The sequence below is a fragment of the Cynara cardunculus genome (genome assembly GCF_001531365.2).
Source record: "Cynara cardunculus var. scolymus isolate 2C chromosome LG 15, CcrdV1, whole genome shotgun sequence".
NCBI lineage: Eukaryota > Viridiplantae > Streptophyta > Magnoliopsida > Asterales > Asteraceae > Cynara > Cynara cardunculus.
In genome coordinates this window covers 18,508,777-18,524,062 of record NC_037542.1, presented here as the reverse complement: position 1 = coordinate 18,524,062, position 15,286 = coordinate 18,508,777, and the positions used below count along the sequence as shown (strand labels likewise).

Sequence of the window (15,286 nt, the reverse complement as noted above, 5' to 3'; positions counted from 1 at the left end):
TGTCACTGCTAAGTGCAACATTGAATTTTGGAGCGTAGAAATTGAAATTCCCCTAAACCACGCTTCTTTTTCGTCTATTTCTTGCATAAAGTCTTCAAACTGATCTACTTCTGCTGAATGAAATAAACAGAGAAGAAAAATGGAGACTCAATCAGATAGCACGGACGAAATTGCAAACATCAAAGATATTCGCCAACAAATCGAGTCTCGTATCGAAACACTGCGCAGTTCTCAGCTCGAAATCATATCTTCTCTACAATATGGTGTTGTTCCAGACATTGCATCGTCTCTTGATCTCCATCTCAAGGTCGTTTCCTCCTTCAATGGCCGTCCCTTCACCCCTCTTCCTAATCCTCTTCCCGGCCCTAACCCTAATACCAGAAGACGCATTCAACCACCTCCCCCTGCCCCTACAATCAAAATCTCTAAACTTTCCGGTGATTTACATCCAAAACCCTCAGCCGACGTTATTGTGGATGAAGGTGGGGCTGGGACTACGCCGTTGTCCACGGTCAGGTCAATGGTGGCGGTTTGTTTGTTAGAGAGGGTACCGTTTACGGAGATTGATTCCGCGTCGGTCTTGAGCAAGTTGGAGAGTGAAGGTTTCCAGTCTGTTACGGCGGCGGAGAAGGCGGCTTTAAGGGAGGTGGCAGGAGGGGACTCGATACTGGCGGTGGAGATGGCGTTGAGGTCAATGGCGGAGGATAATGGCGGGGTTCAGTTGGAGGAGTTCAAAGTGAATGGGAGATTTAGGGTTTTGGTAAAAGGGATCGATAGAACTAGGTTAGTGAAAGAGTTGCCAGAGAGCAGACAGAACGAGTCAAATTCGAATAATTCAAGTGGTGGAAATGCGATTCAGCAAAGTTCTAGGACAATGGCTGATGGTGGTTGGATGGGGCAAGGTGACCCTGGGCAATTTAGCGGACCAGGGGGCGGGGGGCAAATGATGGGGCCAAGGGCTATGATGGGGATGATAGGGAGGCCTCGAGGGATGGGTGTTAATCCAATGCATAGAGCCCCACCAATGGGGATGTATTCACCTATGAATATCACTGGTGGTGGTTCAAATGGGAAGCAACCTAGGACGGAGGAGGATGATCTTAAGGATCTTGAGGCTTTACTCAATAAGAAATCTTTTAAGGAGCTACAGAAATCGAAAACAGGAGAGGAGTTGTTGGACCTCATCCATCGTCCTACTGCGAAGGAAACTGCTGTTGCTGCAAAGGTTGTTCTTTTTATTATCTTTTCTTGATCTCTTTTTCCCAATTGAATGGTTATGTTGTTCTTGATAATACTATAATGAATTGGTTATGATCATCTCAGTTCAAAAGCAAAGGGGGTTCTCAAGTGAAGGAGTATTGTACAGCTTTGACAAAAGAAGATTGCCGACGTCAATCTGGTTCTTTCATCTCTTGTGAAAAGGTGATTGAGACTAACAATGGCTGATTTCATGTTTCAGCTTCTTAGTTGTGAGAGTAGAATCATGAGATTTGTATAACTTTGCTCCTGAACAGTTTGAGAATTAAGTCATGTTTTTTCTGTAAATGTTATGAATCAGGGATATATAGGAGCAGAATAAAATTAAGCTGGATAGTGATTTCCAGATATTCTGTAAACTGATTTTGGGTTGTTATTTTTTATCAGGTTCATTTCCGGCGCATAATTGCTGTCCACACTGATGTGAACCTTGGTGACTGTTCTTTTCTTGACACCTGCCGTCACATGAAGGTGAAATCATCACCTATTCTGTATTTTCACCTTGAAAGATCTTTTATCTAGTTACTCCCTTGTTATGATTTGAAGTTTGCCCATCTGTTTTTCCATTTGATATGGCAGACTTGCAAGTATGTTCATTATGAGCTTGATTCAACACCGGATGTACCACATATGATGATGGGTGTTCCCCATCCTTCCAAGCCATTAAAGCCTCAACGTGCTGAGTACTGTTCAGAAGTAGAGCTTGGTGAATCGCAGTGGATTAACTGCGACATTCGAAATTTTAGAATGGATATATTAGGACAGTATGGAGTCATAATGGCTGATCCACCATGGGACATTCATATGGAATTACCTTATGGCACGATGGCTGATGATGAGATGCGCAATCTGAATATCCAAGCTTTGCAGACTGACGGTCTTATCTTTCTCTGGGTGACTGGACGAGCAATGGAACTTGGACGTGAATGGTATGTAATCTGTAAATGCTTTACAAAAACATGTCTTCAGAAGTTCCCATTTCTTGAATTCGGAATTTTAGTACCATTTATATTTGATTTTCAAATGGTAAGAGTTTATAGCATCTAATACTCCTTAATTGCCTGTTCTATCTCCCTTCATTCCACCAGCAGGCGTTTTAGTATCATGGCACTAAAATTTCTCCAACCACCTCCTTTGATCCTACAACACACCATCCTATCCACCAGACCCTTCTTTCCAGTGGGCATATTGGGTGTGTTTGGTTTGGTTTTTAGATGTTATAGACTATTGGAACAGTATATAGAACAATAAAATGTACCAACTAGCCAAGAGGAAGATTGCAAGCAGCTAGAATTGCTAGAGGTAAAGCATATGAGGAGCTTTACAAGAAAAGAGAGGGATGTATACAGGTGGGCTAAGATGAAAACTAGGGATACAAATCCAATCAAGTGCATCAAGGATGAGAACAAGATACTTTTAGTCCAATTTCATGAGGTTAGAATCGGGGGAATTGTGTGGTTCAATGGAAAAAGTGAGGGAGTGGAAGGGAACTTATGATCCTTCTTTGATATTTATTTTTTTGAAAAGTCCTTCATTGATATTAATAGATTGTTCAAATGCCTAATAAGAGTTTGTAAGGTGGAGACAATAAGAAATATGAAAGTGTGTGATGCTTTAGTGCCTTTTCTAAAGGTTTGGATACCCCTTGGAAGGACCAAGAAGAGGTGAGCCGTTTGGCTCCGTGGATTTTTTAGTGTTACCATTGAGATAAAGAGGATCCCTATAAATGGAGTAAGAATAACTTTTTTTTGGAAAGGGGGAGTAAGAATAACTTGGTACCAATCTACATGGATAAAGGAGTCATTTTGAAAAACATATGAACTACTTATGTGCATTGGTTAAGAGTTGAGAACAAAGTATAAATATTGATTGGGTTTTAGGTTGGGGAATAAACAATTGAGGGTTATTGATTAGACAAGTTATAGATAGAGATAACATGAAGGGATTTACATATAGTGTGCCTTCATTAAGAGAAGGCATATGGTATACAGCCAAGAGAGTGATAGAAGATATGTATGACCAAGAAGTAAGTGGTCTTTTATGAGGCAAATGATTTCTTTATTGCTAGGTCCATTTATTAATTTTTGACGTTTTTTGCGGAAATGAGTCTAGAAAGGCATTACATGATGATATGCTATGGTAAAGAAGTGAAAGATGTAGCAAGTTTTACTCGCTCATACAAGGAATAATATATTTCACTAATTAGGATTAATTTACCTAAAGAGATGGAAATTCACTAGGATGTTGCTCGTAGGATGTAACTTGAAGATTGGTATTACAACATAATAGAAACTTGAGACGTCATGTTTTAGGATGTAACACAACCAGATGAGTTAGTATGCGGACATCGAACTGGATGTGTGGCCAAACAATGAGGAATATGATTATAAGTGAAGGTATTCACTAGCATTATGAGTGTCACTGGTTATGAGTTTCAATAGTATCATACTATCTCCATATCAGCTTAATAAAAACCGACAGTTTTAAAACAAATGCTGGATAACTTAAAATATTTTGCATTGGCTCAATTACATTCATCTTAAATCACCTGTTGCAGTTTGGAACTTTGGGGTTACAAGCGTGTTGAGGAAATTATATGGGTGAAAACCAATCAACTTCAGCGGATAATAAGAACAGGACGCACTGGGCATTGGCTTAATCATAGCAAGGAGCATTGCTTGGTTGGTATTAAAGGAGATCCGATAGTAAACAGGAATATCGATACTGATGTCATTGTGGCAGAGGTTCGAGAAACAAGCCGTAAGCCAGATGAGGTTGGTTAACAGTTGTTCCATTCTTTCATATTATGTATTTTTACTTCCGTTAATTCTTTACTATACCAATAAGATAGTATCTTATTCAGCTAGATGTTTTCTTGTGTGAAAAAATGTGATATCTGCTGGTACTTGAAATTTTCTATCAGATGTATCCTTTGTTGGAAAGGGTGAGTCCGAGGACAAGAAAGCTTGAATTGTTTGCTCGAATGCACAACACACATGCAGGGTAAGCTTTACCAACATTATGTTGATATGATTCTTATGTCAATTGTGTTTTTATATATATAATTGGGTTGGATCAGATGGATGTCACTTGGAAACCAGTTGAATGGAGTTCGACTGGTGGATGATGGTTTAAGGGCACGATTCAAGGCTGCTTACCCTGAGGTCGAAGTGCAGCCTCAGTCTCCGCCTAGGGCACCCGCCATGGAAGTGGATGCAAGAAGTCCATTTGCAGGAGGAGCTGAATCAAAACCCATGTTTTCTGAGCCAACGTATGCATCTGAACCTAAGCCAATGAATCTTGATGTGGAGATGGCAACCTCATAAATGGCAAATATGCCAATTTCCACACAATTTTTGGAAGTGTGAATGTGGCAACAGACCACAAGAATCTATTTCCACCCTTTTGGTTTCAGATTTGATCCCTTTTTGTAATCGGATGTTTTGTGTAATGACTACTTTGGGTAATTAATTACATAGTAAGAGTAAGCAGAGCATGCTTAGGTTAGAATGAGGTTCATTCCATAGCCATTCTTTGGGGATATACATATTATTTGCTTTCCAGTCCAACTGTTGTCTTGTGTTACTGTTTACTGTTTGATTTGATACATGATATAGGACATGTTCGATAGCAACTTAATAAGCATAATAGGACTTGCAGCTTATTCAGACTGCTATAGACAATTGTATGGTAGTGACTTAATAATATATAGAGTGATTTATTCTGTAAGTTTCTAAGGGAGTTTTATGTAAAAAGCAAAAAAAAATTCAAACCTTACCCATCCCAATTAAAAAAACATGATCCTTCCATCTATGATATAATCTCGAAATAAAAACTTTCCCGATCTATACATACAAATAAATCCAATTCATACCGGATTAATGGAAAGGTTATCAAGATTATGCCTGTGTCGGATGAAATTTGTGGCTGTTTATATGTTATGCTTAAAGAAATGATGCATTGTAGCTGAAACCAATTTGTTTGCTGAATTAACGTCAACTGGATTTATTTCGATGGCAACAGTTGCATTTATCAAAAAGATGATTCATTAATGAATAAAAAGATGATATTCATTAATGAATAATTCATTCACTCCAGTACTTTTCATCTTTGGAATCTTCGATACCATCTTCATCTTCATCAGACGCCAATGCTTCCATCTTGAATTTCTTCACATCTTCCACACAAGCACTCCTGAACAATCCTATATCAACTGACCCTGAAATCATGTGATACCCACGTGACCTCATCTCCTCCGGCCTGTCGTGCGGCATTGCGAAACCTGAAAGAAAAGCCCCACCACTACCCTTCGCCGTCGTCTTCAGTACTCCCTTCTCCGCCGTCTTCATCATCTCCCTCACTTTCTTATTACCTGGGTCCCACAAATAACCCATGCTCGCACTCAGATCCAACGGTCCCATTTGCACGCAATCAACCCCATCAACAGCTGCGATGTCCTCGATCTTCTTCACACCCTCTTCGGATTCCACTTGACACATGATCAGAAGTTCATCTTCGTAATTGCTTAGATATCCATTGTCGATTCCGTAATCGGAAGCTCGAACGACGGTGTGTGCAGAGCCACGGATTCCATTTGGTGGGAATTTACAATAGGAGACTGCTTTTTTAGCCATTTTCGCGTTCTCAATCATGGGGAACATGATTCCCTGAGGTCCGAGATCGAGAGCTTTCTTAGCCCACGCTGCATCGGTGTCGGGTATACGGAGGATCGCCGGTGTACGAGCAGCGGCAAGAGCGTGGAGGCATGAGAGAGCTTCTGAGATGCCGCCGTGGCCGTGTTCCATGTCGATGACGACGAAATCATAGCCGGAGAGGCCAGCGATCTCAGCGAGTGTAGGCGAGAAGGAGAGCAGGAAAAGACCGTATAATGTCTCGCCACTTTTGAGGCGAGATTTGAGGGTTTGTGGGGCGGTGGTGGTGGAAAGGCTCTCGGAGATGGTGGTGGTGCTGGATCTGATGGGAGGAGTGGTTAAGGTCTTGCGATTGACGACGGAGCTAAGGGATTCGAAACCGTAGGATTTTGGGAGGTGGATAAGGGTTTTAGAAGGGAAACATAGAATGGGTTTTCTTGTTAGGGTTTCGGGGCGAAGAGATGAAACTGATGAAGGAGTAAGAGTCGCCATAGCATGCTATAATCGGCACAGCGACGTCAATAAATGGTGGACCTGACCCGACTACATCCCAATATAACGATGGCTACATGCCCACGCCAAGTCACGCGGATGGCACGTGCCAGTGAACAATTCACCAATTACCAATGTCCCAAAGCCAAAATATTATTATTAACTTTGCCAAAGTGTACATTTTTGGGAATTTTAAACCAACCTTCTGATAAACTTGGTCAATATCTCTTGCTTAACGGCCATTTGCCTAAACACTTACCTGTAAGTATTTACATATAAAATTCAACATTATCGTTTACTTACCGGATAAGATTTTATTCATTAAAACGTATCGTATGTAACAATTTATCCCGGTAAGCACTAACCATGGTAAGAGTCATCATCCTCACTTACCGGGTAAGACTCTCGATTCTTGCCTTCGCTCTTACCGAGTAAGATTTTTAGTCCTTGCCATATTCATCATCCAATAAAGTAAAATGACTTGATAAACGCTGTGTTTAATAAACAACACCTTAGTTGGGGACTCAAATTGGATTTTGGCCCTCTGCAAGTTGAGACCCAGACATTTGCGAAGGTAGTGAGTTTTGGGTGAACAAAAGTGAGACAGAAAAATGGCTAGGGGATGAATTTATCCATGAAAATGGATATTTCCGTCAATCTCTTCTATCTATCTCACTAAAATAGGTAGAATAAAAACCAAATACGAGACAAGATTGATAAATATCAAATAACTGAACTACTTTCTCATCTGCAAAATCCAATTCAGATCCGTCCAGTACTGTTTCACACGTACCAAATCACACACCCCAAAAAAGAACAATAATAAGAACATGTTTTTCCTTGGTTGTATCATAGTCCACAACAATCTAATACATTTGTGAAACGATGATACTTTTCACACAAAATGAAGAATACTGTGAAAAATGGAGCGATTGTATCATCTCCTGAATCTGTTTAGAGCTTCAAGGCACCTCTAGCCATAGCAAGTGCTCCCTCATAAGCATGATTTCCGCCGATAAAGCCACTCATATGCACGAAAACGCAGCCAGGGATCCCAGATTCCTTGGAGAGTTCATCATCTCTCAGACCTCTCCATTGAGAAGGAAGAGGCTTTCGGCTCTCGAAGCTATCAGGAGATTTTGCCACTGCCTGCACTCTCCAGCTTTTGCTCCTTTCGTCCTGTCGAGTTTCGTTCTAGTTGTCAATACAAGAAGCAAAGTACTAGCTTCCAAAAGGGCATGAAAGATCATTGCAGTATATTGGACAAATGTGCCTTTTATAATCGTAAGAGCTATGTTTGGTATTAACCAGCTCATAAGCCAGGGACAATGTAAAATAACCTAAAAAAACATGTTAAGATATTAATTGAAAAAATTGGGGGTATAATTGGAACAAGAAAGTAGAAAAAAGCCCTTGGGAGTTTGTTGAAATGATACTTGAAGTAGCATAAAAAAGCTAGCTAACCACACAGCTTTTTCGATAAGCTCAAAATAAGCTAGTTTTTGGTTGCCAAACATCACCCAACATTTGAGTTAGAAAAGAAAGAAGCATCATATACATAGAGAGAGAAAGAGATAGTCATAGAACATAAACAAAATAAGAGAATAAGAAAAGAGTTGAATTATATGTGATTTTACACTAATGTCACGTGATTTTACAGTAAAATCCCATATAAAATCACATGTGATTCACACGACTTTGGTCAGATTGTAGGCCATGTTGCCCACACACCCTTGCATTACCATAAGTGAAAAAATCACATGTGATTTTGCCCATGATTTGGCCGTTTTCATGTTATTTTATTTAGTTACTGTTGACGTCTGAACCTCCTTTCCTCTCTCTCTCTCTCTCTCTCTATATATATATATATATAAGAATACCTGGTAGAGAACATATTTAATAGTTGGCTCTGTCTTCAACTCTTGCTCAAGCTCAAATAAGTGAAGCTTCCACTGTTAACAAGAAAGTCAAATCAGAACTTATGTAATGGTACTAAATTGAAAATCTATGGCAAGTAAAAAGGCCAAATGGTACCATCTAATATCTAAGAACTTGATGAAATATGAATGTCATCACAAAAAAACATGATCATATTTAGCTTGGCATGCAACAAAAGAAATATATTTTGTCTCAATAAGAACCAATTACCAAATGATTAAACTCGCAGAATAAGACATCAGAACAGATAAGAATACAATGGAAGTCAAGCAAAATAAAGTACTTACAGGGCAAAATCTATCCAAAACCATTATCTCTCCACTAGGGTCAATATCACTTCTTGCTGCCAGACATTCCATGACAATTGAGCGTGCTGGAAGCCATGATTTTACATGAAACCGAACACTCTGTGTACACACAAGTTAAATGTAAGCAAGTATACAATAATTTATATTGCAACGATGCCGATCCAAGGAGAAAAGCAATAGTAAAATATCAGAAGTGAATAACCCACTCACATCTAAAAACTCGCTGCCGGCAAGAGCCATTGCCTTTTGAAAGGCTTCATTCTCCTTCTCTGAAGACTGATCAGGATCAGTCCAATCCAAATTAAATTTTCCAACCCTTGATGACAAGTGGGTATTGTTCACATATTTAGGAGGTTGGTCAGTGTCATATTGATTGATTCCATTGTCAATTGCATCAATTGCCTATTACAAGTAACCAAAGACTAACACTCAGTTTTTAGATCAGCAATCCCTGTAACCAACAAGACAAAACATATATCTGTGCACCAGCATATCATAAACCAAATATCTACCACTTTCAAGACTAGAAAGCAGAAACAGTACAGAGGACTTCTTGGCCACAAAGACTCCTTTTCTCCTTACTTGTTACTCAGCTTCCTTGTTTTTTTCATTCATACATGGCTATATAAGCCTAGGAATTAAAAACCATTTTTCTGCATATATGAACTGTCAAAATCTCATCAAGATCACACATTGAGACAATAACTCCTGGTTAATGTGTAATCGAATCTATTAGACAATTGCTCCTCTCTTACTATACTTGATACCTGAATATGCATGAATGCATCCACCCAATACCTCTTAATCTAAAATAATAGATAAGGAAACTAAAAAGCAAACACTACTTTGCTAATAACATTGGATAATTAGGGCACTAGTTCTCATCCAACAAATATATCCTTATAGACATGCTGATGGTTTATGATGAAAGTTGTGACCTAGTATAGGCTTACAAAAGCCACTAAAGATAAGTTTCAGTGAAACAAGAAATAGAACATATAATTCATTGATACAAAACTTTACCTCCATGAAGCTTTTGTAAATGGCTAAATATAACCGCTGCACGTCTGGGTGCCCTTCATCAAGCTGAAGCTCTTTTGCAATTATCTCTGTCCCAAAATGCTATAGAAGATGGTGTTAGTCTGTTAGATATATTAAAGCAGAAGAAAAGCTATAAATTCCTAGCAAGACTGGAGTCTAAATAAACATTTATATGAACAGGTATGGTTCAGAAATCAAGAACTTGTAATAGATTCTATTTTAATCTATCTTCATTAACAATCAAATATGTTAAATCTTGAACCTCTGTAAGTGGCTTCAGCCAATCTACTAGACCCATTAAACTCTATCTTCAAATGGTATAAAGCAAGCTTTAAATAGCAAATTGAATTTATACTGAAGAATAGAAATTTGAAGAATACCTTATAAACAAGACCAGCACTGCTAAGCTTAGTAGTAAACCCATGTCCAAAAACCTCTGCAAAACCCTTTTGATGGTGGTCATAACGATCTTGACTAGGATCGTAAACTCCACCAACATCAAGAACAGCATCAAGAGTCTGTAACACCTACAATCATAGCCAAATTTCATCAACAAGTCAATTTTTAACTAAACAAAGCCATTTTTTAACTTGCGCACTAAAACAAACAGTTGGTGTGCGATAACAAACCTCCGGATCTCTCGTGCGCACGATTTCGGCTCCAAAATACTTGTTGGTTAGGCGAATCATAAAGCATCCCAGTGCTTCGTCACAGTGAAAGCTTCCATTGTGGGTGCCTACCCTTTTCAAAGGGGTGTAAGACGGCGAGTTTGAGGAGAAAGTAGCCGCGGCCATGGGTGTGAGTTTGAAGTTTCTATTAGAAATGAAAAGTCTAGTCGGAGCAAGTAATCTTGTAGCGACCGCAAACATACCTTGGCCTGTTTCAAAGAGGCAAACCCCGCTTTTATGGGCTTCTTTCCGTTTCACTTCAATTTCCTTCCAATCGGCCCCTGCCTTTAGCCCTTTCCTATTCCTTATTTTGTTAATATTACAGTTTCACCCCCTATACTTTCCTTGAGATTACAGTTTCACCCCATCTCCTCTTCTGTTGTAAGAACTCTTTTCTTCTTTTCTTTTATAGGGTTTCTCAATTTCTTCACAAAGGGTGCAAACTCCTTCACGAAATCTGTATCTTTTTTGTTTGTTATTTGTGGAGTTTTATTTGATTTTTGTTTGTTAATAATTTTGATTTTCATCCCTATGGTTTATAATTTATTGTTATTTTCATCTCTAAACTAATTCCTTCCTTTAATGCAAAGGCATGAAAACAGTAAAGAATTGTAAACCACAGGACCCAAAACAACAATAAATTATAATCTGTAAAGACAAAAATAGCAATAAATTACAAACTATAAAAAAAAAAGCGCAATCTGTAAACCACGTTAATGAAAATCGCAATTTTTAACAAACAATAGGGACGTAAAACGTAATATACTCTAATAATAATAATAAATACTTCAACATACTGAGTGCAGCTATCCAGAAGGCATGGCAACCACACCTTCTCCCATTTCCATTTCTGCTGCAAATATTTCATTTCACGCCAGATTGCCACTGCTTTCACCGTTTCCTTCTTTGGTTGTCGTCAAATGCAGCAACCCCCTTCATATCAATGCTATTGAAAGCTCCAACCTCATTAACAATGGTGGTGGACTCAAGAATTTGGTGATATCAGCTATAGTGGACGACCAGGTAGATGAATCGGCCAACAGAAACGAAAGTGACGTTCTGTTGAATGGATTGGATAAATCTACACAAATAGATGAATTGACTGAGATCCAAAATCAAGAAACCAAAGTCTCTGAGGTCTGTTTCTTCTTTTTTACTGTACAATTATGAGTTTCATGATAACGGAAGTGTGGGTTTCCATTGAAGATTGCAGAATTATCAGAAGCAAGACCAATGGTGGAGGAAGCTGAGGATGGCGAAAGAAAAGCCATGAACAAAAACAAAGAGAAGTTGGAATCAGTAAAAGCTGCATCCATTTCCGCCATTGTTGGCACCTTGGCAAGCTTACCCATTTCCTTAACTCATGACACCAACGCCTTTCAGCTAACCGTTTCAACTGCAATCACCATAATCACCTGTGCATTGTATGGTGCAACCTTCCGCTATGCTGTCCGAAGAGACATGGATGACTTTCATCTCAAGACTGGAACATCTGCAGCTTTTGGCATTGTCAAAGGTATTTGAAATAACCATCATCAACTTGTCTTGTTTGTTACACAGATCACTGAAAGAAGCTTCAATTTTGTAATTCAGGAGTTGCTACACTGGATGGACGCCCATATTTGGAACACGAAGCTGGAAGCTTATTGCCACAGGCTTTGAATGGTGCAATTTGTGTGTCTGAAAATGTTTTGATTTTTCTTTTTGCTGCTGCTGGTCTGGATATCTGCTATAAGATGGGGATATTAAGTCCATTTCCAGTTGAAAGATCAGTTTCAAGGACTAAAATGTAACAACAAATCTATTTATACCATAAACTATACTGCTTTTCTAGATTAAAATTTGTACATTCCTACCAAGACCCCAAGATTCTGGATACAACATTGTACCGTGCAAAAACAAAGGAAAAATACAAAAGGGTACATTTGGTACACATACATGACAGGACTGGACGGACATGGAAAAATTGTGCAAGGTTTTAGAGTTTTAATTTGACATGGGTAGTTTAGTATTTAATCAATCTTGTCTCATCTCTCTGGTTTTTGTTACACCTATTCTGGCGGTCATGCCCCACTCTTAATGTCGCATCAAATGTGTGATAACTGACAACAAGGTTTTAATATGCAATGAAGTGGTCTTCCTAGATGGATGAAGATAAGAAATAATGAATATGTTTTGTATTTGACTAGCAACCTTCAGCACTATAGATTTCTATACAACAATTGTGTTAAAAAAGAATCATCAAGTAGCAGAACGTATAAGCTGTGGAACTGAACACACGACTACAAGGTTCAATATCCAGAACCAGAAGTTCACACCAAGATGTTCGTCATCTCCCGGATTAGCTTTAGAAATCCTGAGAAGAAAATTGTAGTAGAATTAATGCACATCACACATCAGATGACTAATAACAAAGATACTAAAAGAGTGAGAAGATGTATCCAAACTGTAGACTTCTGTCAGCAGCCTTGGAATGAATTGCAGACATAAAGAGAAGCAGCTCTACCTGATTATCATCAGGTTCAATGCGTGGTAACCAAAAAGTTGACCCACCAGCTTCATATGTCGGAATCTTGGCCTTTTTTGATGTAGCAACAGCTTTTTCTAGGTCCATCTGAGACATAGGCCTTGGTGCCTACAGAAAAACAAAGGGAAGAAAAAGAATCAGATTGTAAAAATTGTCCACAAGCAAACAGAGAGTTGGTTCATTGAAATAATAAGGTGCCTCTCTCAAAAAAGAAAAAAGAAGAAGAAAGAAAGACACTGGAATGACAAGCATAGACTTCTCTATTGCTACTTTCACTTTCAAGTGATTGATGAACTCGGCAAAGTTGGGCAAATCTGCCATAGAACATAAGATAAACAAGGACATTTTGATAAAGTAAAAGATGAACAATTTTTATAGTGTTTGAGGAAGAACATGTACTCACTGATGCTTTTTTCCCATTCTTCTCATCTTGCAAAAATTCCATCAGAGGATAATAGGCAGCTTGCTTGCAGAGCTCAAAAATGTCCGAACCAGTGAAACCCCCACATAAACTAGCTATGTACTCAAAGTCGATTTTTTCATCTATTCGCTCTCCCTTTAAAGTCACTTTCAGTATCTTTGCTCGATCACTCTGTCCAGGTTTCCCAATTTCAAAAGCCATGGGAAGTCGTCTAAGTATTGCCTCATCAAGATCTGATGGCCGATTGGTTGCCGCAAGTACCATTACTCGAGCATTCTCTGTGAAAAAAATTACAACTCAACCTCCATGACAAGACACATTATTAAAGTATGCTCATGGTGCATGAGATAAACGACCAAAAGATAAATTGCACCTAGACAAAAGATGTCATTAACATGCATTCTCTTCTTTAATCCCAAATTAACGTAGTAGGTTTCATCACCACACAAGATAGAAGTTCCATATAACGACAAATTTTTCTAATGTGGGTAGGGGTCCTTTAGACAGGCTTCATCGTGGGGATTAGCAGAAGATTTGTAAATATGGACATGCACCATAACTATAAGACATACAATGTACTCCAAATCTCTAACCAATAGTATCTTGCGATGCTACAGTTTACATTTTTCACATGATTAACCCAAACCAAACCAAAAGAACCTGGTATATCCCAGGTAGGGTCTACACAGATCTAACCTCTACCCTAAAGTGTAGAGTGGGTACCATGATAGTTTCCATGAAGACCCCCGGCTTGTGAAAAGTGTGATATAGAAAGAAAGTCAGATAAGATAAAGTTTTGAAAAGATGACTAAAAGTAAGCAAAAACATACAAATAGGAGCACATTTTTCGTATAATCAACAAATTATTAAGAATACTCACGATCAGTAGTGAACCCATCCCACAAGGTCATGAACTCGGTTTTCATGTTGGTTATAACTTCACTATCTGTTGATCGACGCTGTCCAAGGAAACTATCAACCTCATCAATGAAAATAATTGCAGGCTGTAGCTTATGAGCCAGGCTGAAAACAGCTGAAACTGATAAGACAATCTAGTGTCAATAAAAGCAATTAACAAGCGAAATATCTCATGTTAAAAAGGAAGAAACGGGTGCCAGCATAACCTTACCAAGTTTCTGAGCATCACCAAACCACTTGCTCATCAGATTTGACACCCTAACATTAATGAAAACAGCTCCAGATTCCTTTGCAATTGCCTTAGCCAGCATGGTCTTCCCTGTCCCTGGCGGTCCATATAGTAACACCCCTTTTTGCGGACCAAGAAGCCGTCCATGAGCAAATAACTCAGGCCTACGCAATGGAAGTATCACCAGTTCATACAATGACTGCTTAGTACTGTCCAATCCTCCAATTGAATCAAACTCCACATCTATGTGGTCTGGATTTACAATATCACACGCTATCATATCCTGTTGTTAGAAATTATTCGCCCAATTCGGTAAGTTGTTATTCATGAATATCAATTTCCCCAACATTTTGATATCTAAAATTAGGTCGTAAACTTTAAGTGATTTCTATTCATTCCATAACTCCTACATTTTGAAATCCATCCAATTATGTAACATTTTGATAAATTCAGAAACAGAGTAGATGGAAGAAACATGGAAGAAGAGAGCAATTAGCTTGCCTCGTAAGGAGTGGTAGGGAATAGTGTACGGCCTAATCGTTTGAAAAGCTGTTTGCGTTGGTCGCTTGATCTTCTGTTGTCTTGGCGATGGGTATCTAACTTACGAAGGCTTGCAAGCAATACCCAGCAACTAACAGTGGCGCTAGCAGCGTACCATATGAGATTCTTCAATAGCTTCATATTGGGGTCCGCCATTACTAGGGTTTCAGAAATGAAATCCAGTTGTAAAGAAAGATCGAGACAGACTTTTGTTCCTACCAGCGTAACCGATTTATTGTTAAAACGATACTTTGGAGGTTTTGCTTCCAACAACAAATATTTATAAAAATCTGTT

At 38.8% G+C, this 15,286-nt stretch overlaps 5 protein-coding genes across 5 annotated transcripts; 2 read left to right on the top strand and 3 right to left on the bottom strand.

The window, feature by feature from the left end:
- The first annotated feature begins 66 nt into the window (after positions 1 to 66).
- On the top strand, positions 67 to 4,846 carry LOC112527942 (N6-adenosine-methyltransferase MT-A70-like). The gene is made up of 7 exons (XM_025138803.1): positions 67 to 1,225; positions 1,324 to 1,422; positions 1,645 to 1,728; positions 1,837 to 2,186; positions 3,815 to 4,031; positions 4,181 to 4,260; positions 4,337 to 4,846. The coding sequence occupies exons 1-7, from the start codon at positions 140 to 142 to the stop codon at positions 4,581 to 4,583; spliced, it is 2,163 nt and encodes a 720-aa protein (XP_024994571.1). The 5' UTR covers positions 67 to 139; the 3' UTR covers positions 4,584 to 4,846.
- Positions 4,847 to 5,237: 391 nt separating this feature from the next.
- LOC112528078 (2-keto-3-deoxy-L-rhamnonate aldolase-like) lies at positions 5,238 to 6,404 on the bottom strand. Its single transcript, XM_025138984.1, has one exon. The coding sequence runs from the start codon at positions 6,399 to 6,401 to the stop codon at positions 5,343 to 5,345; it is 1,059 nt and encodes a 352-aa protein (XP_024994752.1). The 5' UTR covers positions 6,402 to 6,404; the 3' UTR covers positions 5,238 to 5,342.
- Positions 6,405 to 7,114: 710 nt separating this feature from the next.
- Positions 7,115 to 10,647, bottom strand: LOC112528323 (UPF0160 protein). The gene is made up of 7 exons (XM_025139331.1): positions 10,318 to 10,647; positions 10,069 to 10,215; positions 9,671 to 9,769; positions 8,858 to 9,049; positions 8,627 to 8,746; positions 8,282 to 8,353; positions 7,115 to 7,580 (listed from the first exon to the last, which is right to left on the bottom strand). The coding sequence occupies exons 1-7, from the start codon at positions 10,555 to 10,557 to the stop codon at positions 7,356 to 7,358; spliced, it is 1,095 nt and encodes a 364-aa protein (XP_024995099.1). The 5' UTR covers positions 10,558 to 10,647; the 3' UTR covers positions 7,115 to 7,355.
- Positions 10,648 to 11,135: 488 nt separating this feature from the next.
- Positions 11,136 to 12,500, top strand: LOC112527977. Its single transcript, XM_025138848.1, has 3 exons — positions 11,136 to 11,493; positions 11,563 to 11,872; positions 11,950 to 12,500. Exons 1-3 carry the CDS (start codon positions 11,176 to 11,178, stop codon positions 12,147 to 12,149), a joined length of 828 nt encoding a protein of 275 aa, XP_024994616.1. The 5' UTR covers positions 11,136 to 11,175; the 3' UTR covers positions 12,150 to 12,500.
- On the bottom strand, positions 12,129 to 15,233 carry LOC112527975 (ATPase family AAA domain-containing protein 1-like). Its single transcript, XM_025138847.1, has 6 exons — positions 14,953 to 15,233; positions 14,434 to 14,734; positions 14,185 to 14,343; positions 13,287 to 13,582; positions 12,863 to 12,991; positions 12,129 to 12,712 (listed from the first exon to the last, which is right to left on the bottom strand). Exons 1-6 carry the CDS (start codon positions 15,145 to 15,147, stop codon positions 12,704 to 12,706), a joined length of 1,089 nt encoding a protein of 362 aa, XP_024994615.1. The 5' UTR covers positions 15,148 to 15,233; the 3' UTR covers positions 12,129 to 12,703.
- Between the last annotated feature and the right edge of the window lie 53 nt (positions 15,234 to 15,286).

What these genes read in the sequence shown, in the direction of transcription:
- LOC112527942 (XM_025138803.1), top strand. Translation starts at nt 140, where the DNA reads ATGGAGACTCAATCAGATAGCACGGACGAAATTGCAAACATCAAAGAT. An exon ending in AAACTGCTGTTGCTGCAAAG is followed by an intron (nt 1,226 to 1,323) that starts GTTGTTCTTTTT and finishes TGATCATCTCAG; the next exon opens with TTCAAAAGCAAAGGGGGTTC. An exon ending in CTTTCATCTCTTGTGAAAAG is followed by an intron (nt 1,423 to 1,644) that starts GTGATTGAGACT and finishes ATTTTTTATCAG; the next exon opens with GTTCATTTCCGGCGCATAAT.
- LOC112528078 (XM_025138984.1), bottom strand. Translation starts at nt 6,401, where the DNA reads ATGGCGACTCTTACTCCTTCATCAGTTTCATCTCTTCGCCCCGAAACC.
- LOC112528323 (XM_025139331.1), bottom strand. Translation starts at nt 10,557, where the DNA reads ATGTTTGCGGTCGCTACAAGATTACTTGCTCCGACTAGACTTTTCATT. An exon ending in TGCGCACGAGAGATCCGGAG is followed by an intron (nt 10,216 to 10,317) that starts GTTTGTTATCGC and finishes CTATGATTGTAG; the next exon opens with GTGTTACAGACTCTTGATGC. An exon ending in TTTACAAAAGCTTCATGGAG is followed by an intron (nt 9,050 to 9,670) that starts GTAAAGTTTTGT and finishes TACTTGTAATAG; the next exon opens with GCAATTGATGCAATTGACAA.
- LOC112527977 (XM_025138848.1), top strand. Translation starts at nt 11,176, where the DNA reads ATGGCAACCACACCTTCTCCCATTTCCATTTCTGCTGCAAATATTTCA. An exon ending in AAGAAACCAAAGTCTCTGAG is followed by an intron (nt 11,494 to 11,562) that starts GTCTGTTTCTTC and finishes TTTCCATTGAAG; the next exon opens with ATTGCAGAATTATCAGAAGC. An exon ending in AGCTTTTGGCATTGTCAAAG is followed by an intron (nt 11,873 to 11,949) that starts GTATTTGAAATA and finishes TTTGTAATTCAG; the next exon opens with GAGTTGCTACACTGGATGGA.
- LOC112527975 (XM_025138847.1), bottom strand. Translation starts at nt 15,147, where the DNA reads ATGGCGGACCCCAATATGAAGCTATTGAAGAATCTCATATGGTACGCT. An exon ending in TCCCTACCACTCCTTACGAG is followed by an intron (nt 14,735 to 14,952) that starts GCAAGCTAATTG and finishes TTCTAACAACAG; the next exon opens with GATATGATAGCGTGTGATAT. An exon ending in TGGTGATGCTCAGAAACTTG is followed by an intron (nt 14,344 to 14,433) that starts GTAAGGTTATGC and finishes TTGTCTTATCAG; the next exon opens with TTTCAGCTGTTTTCAGCCTG.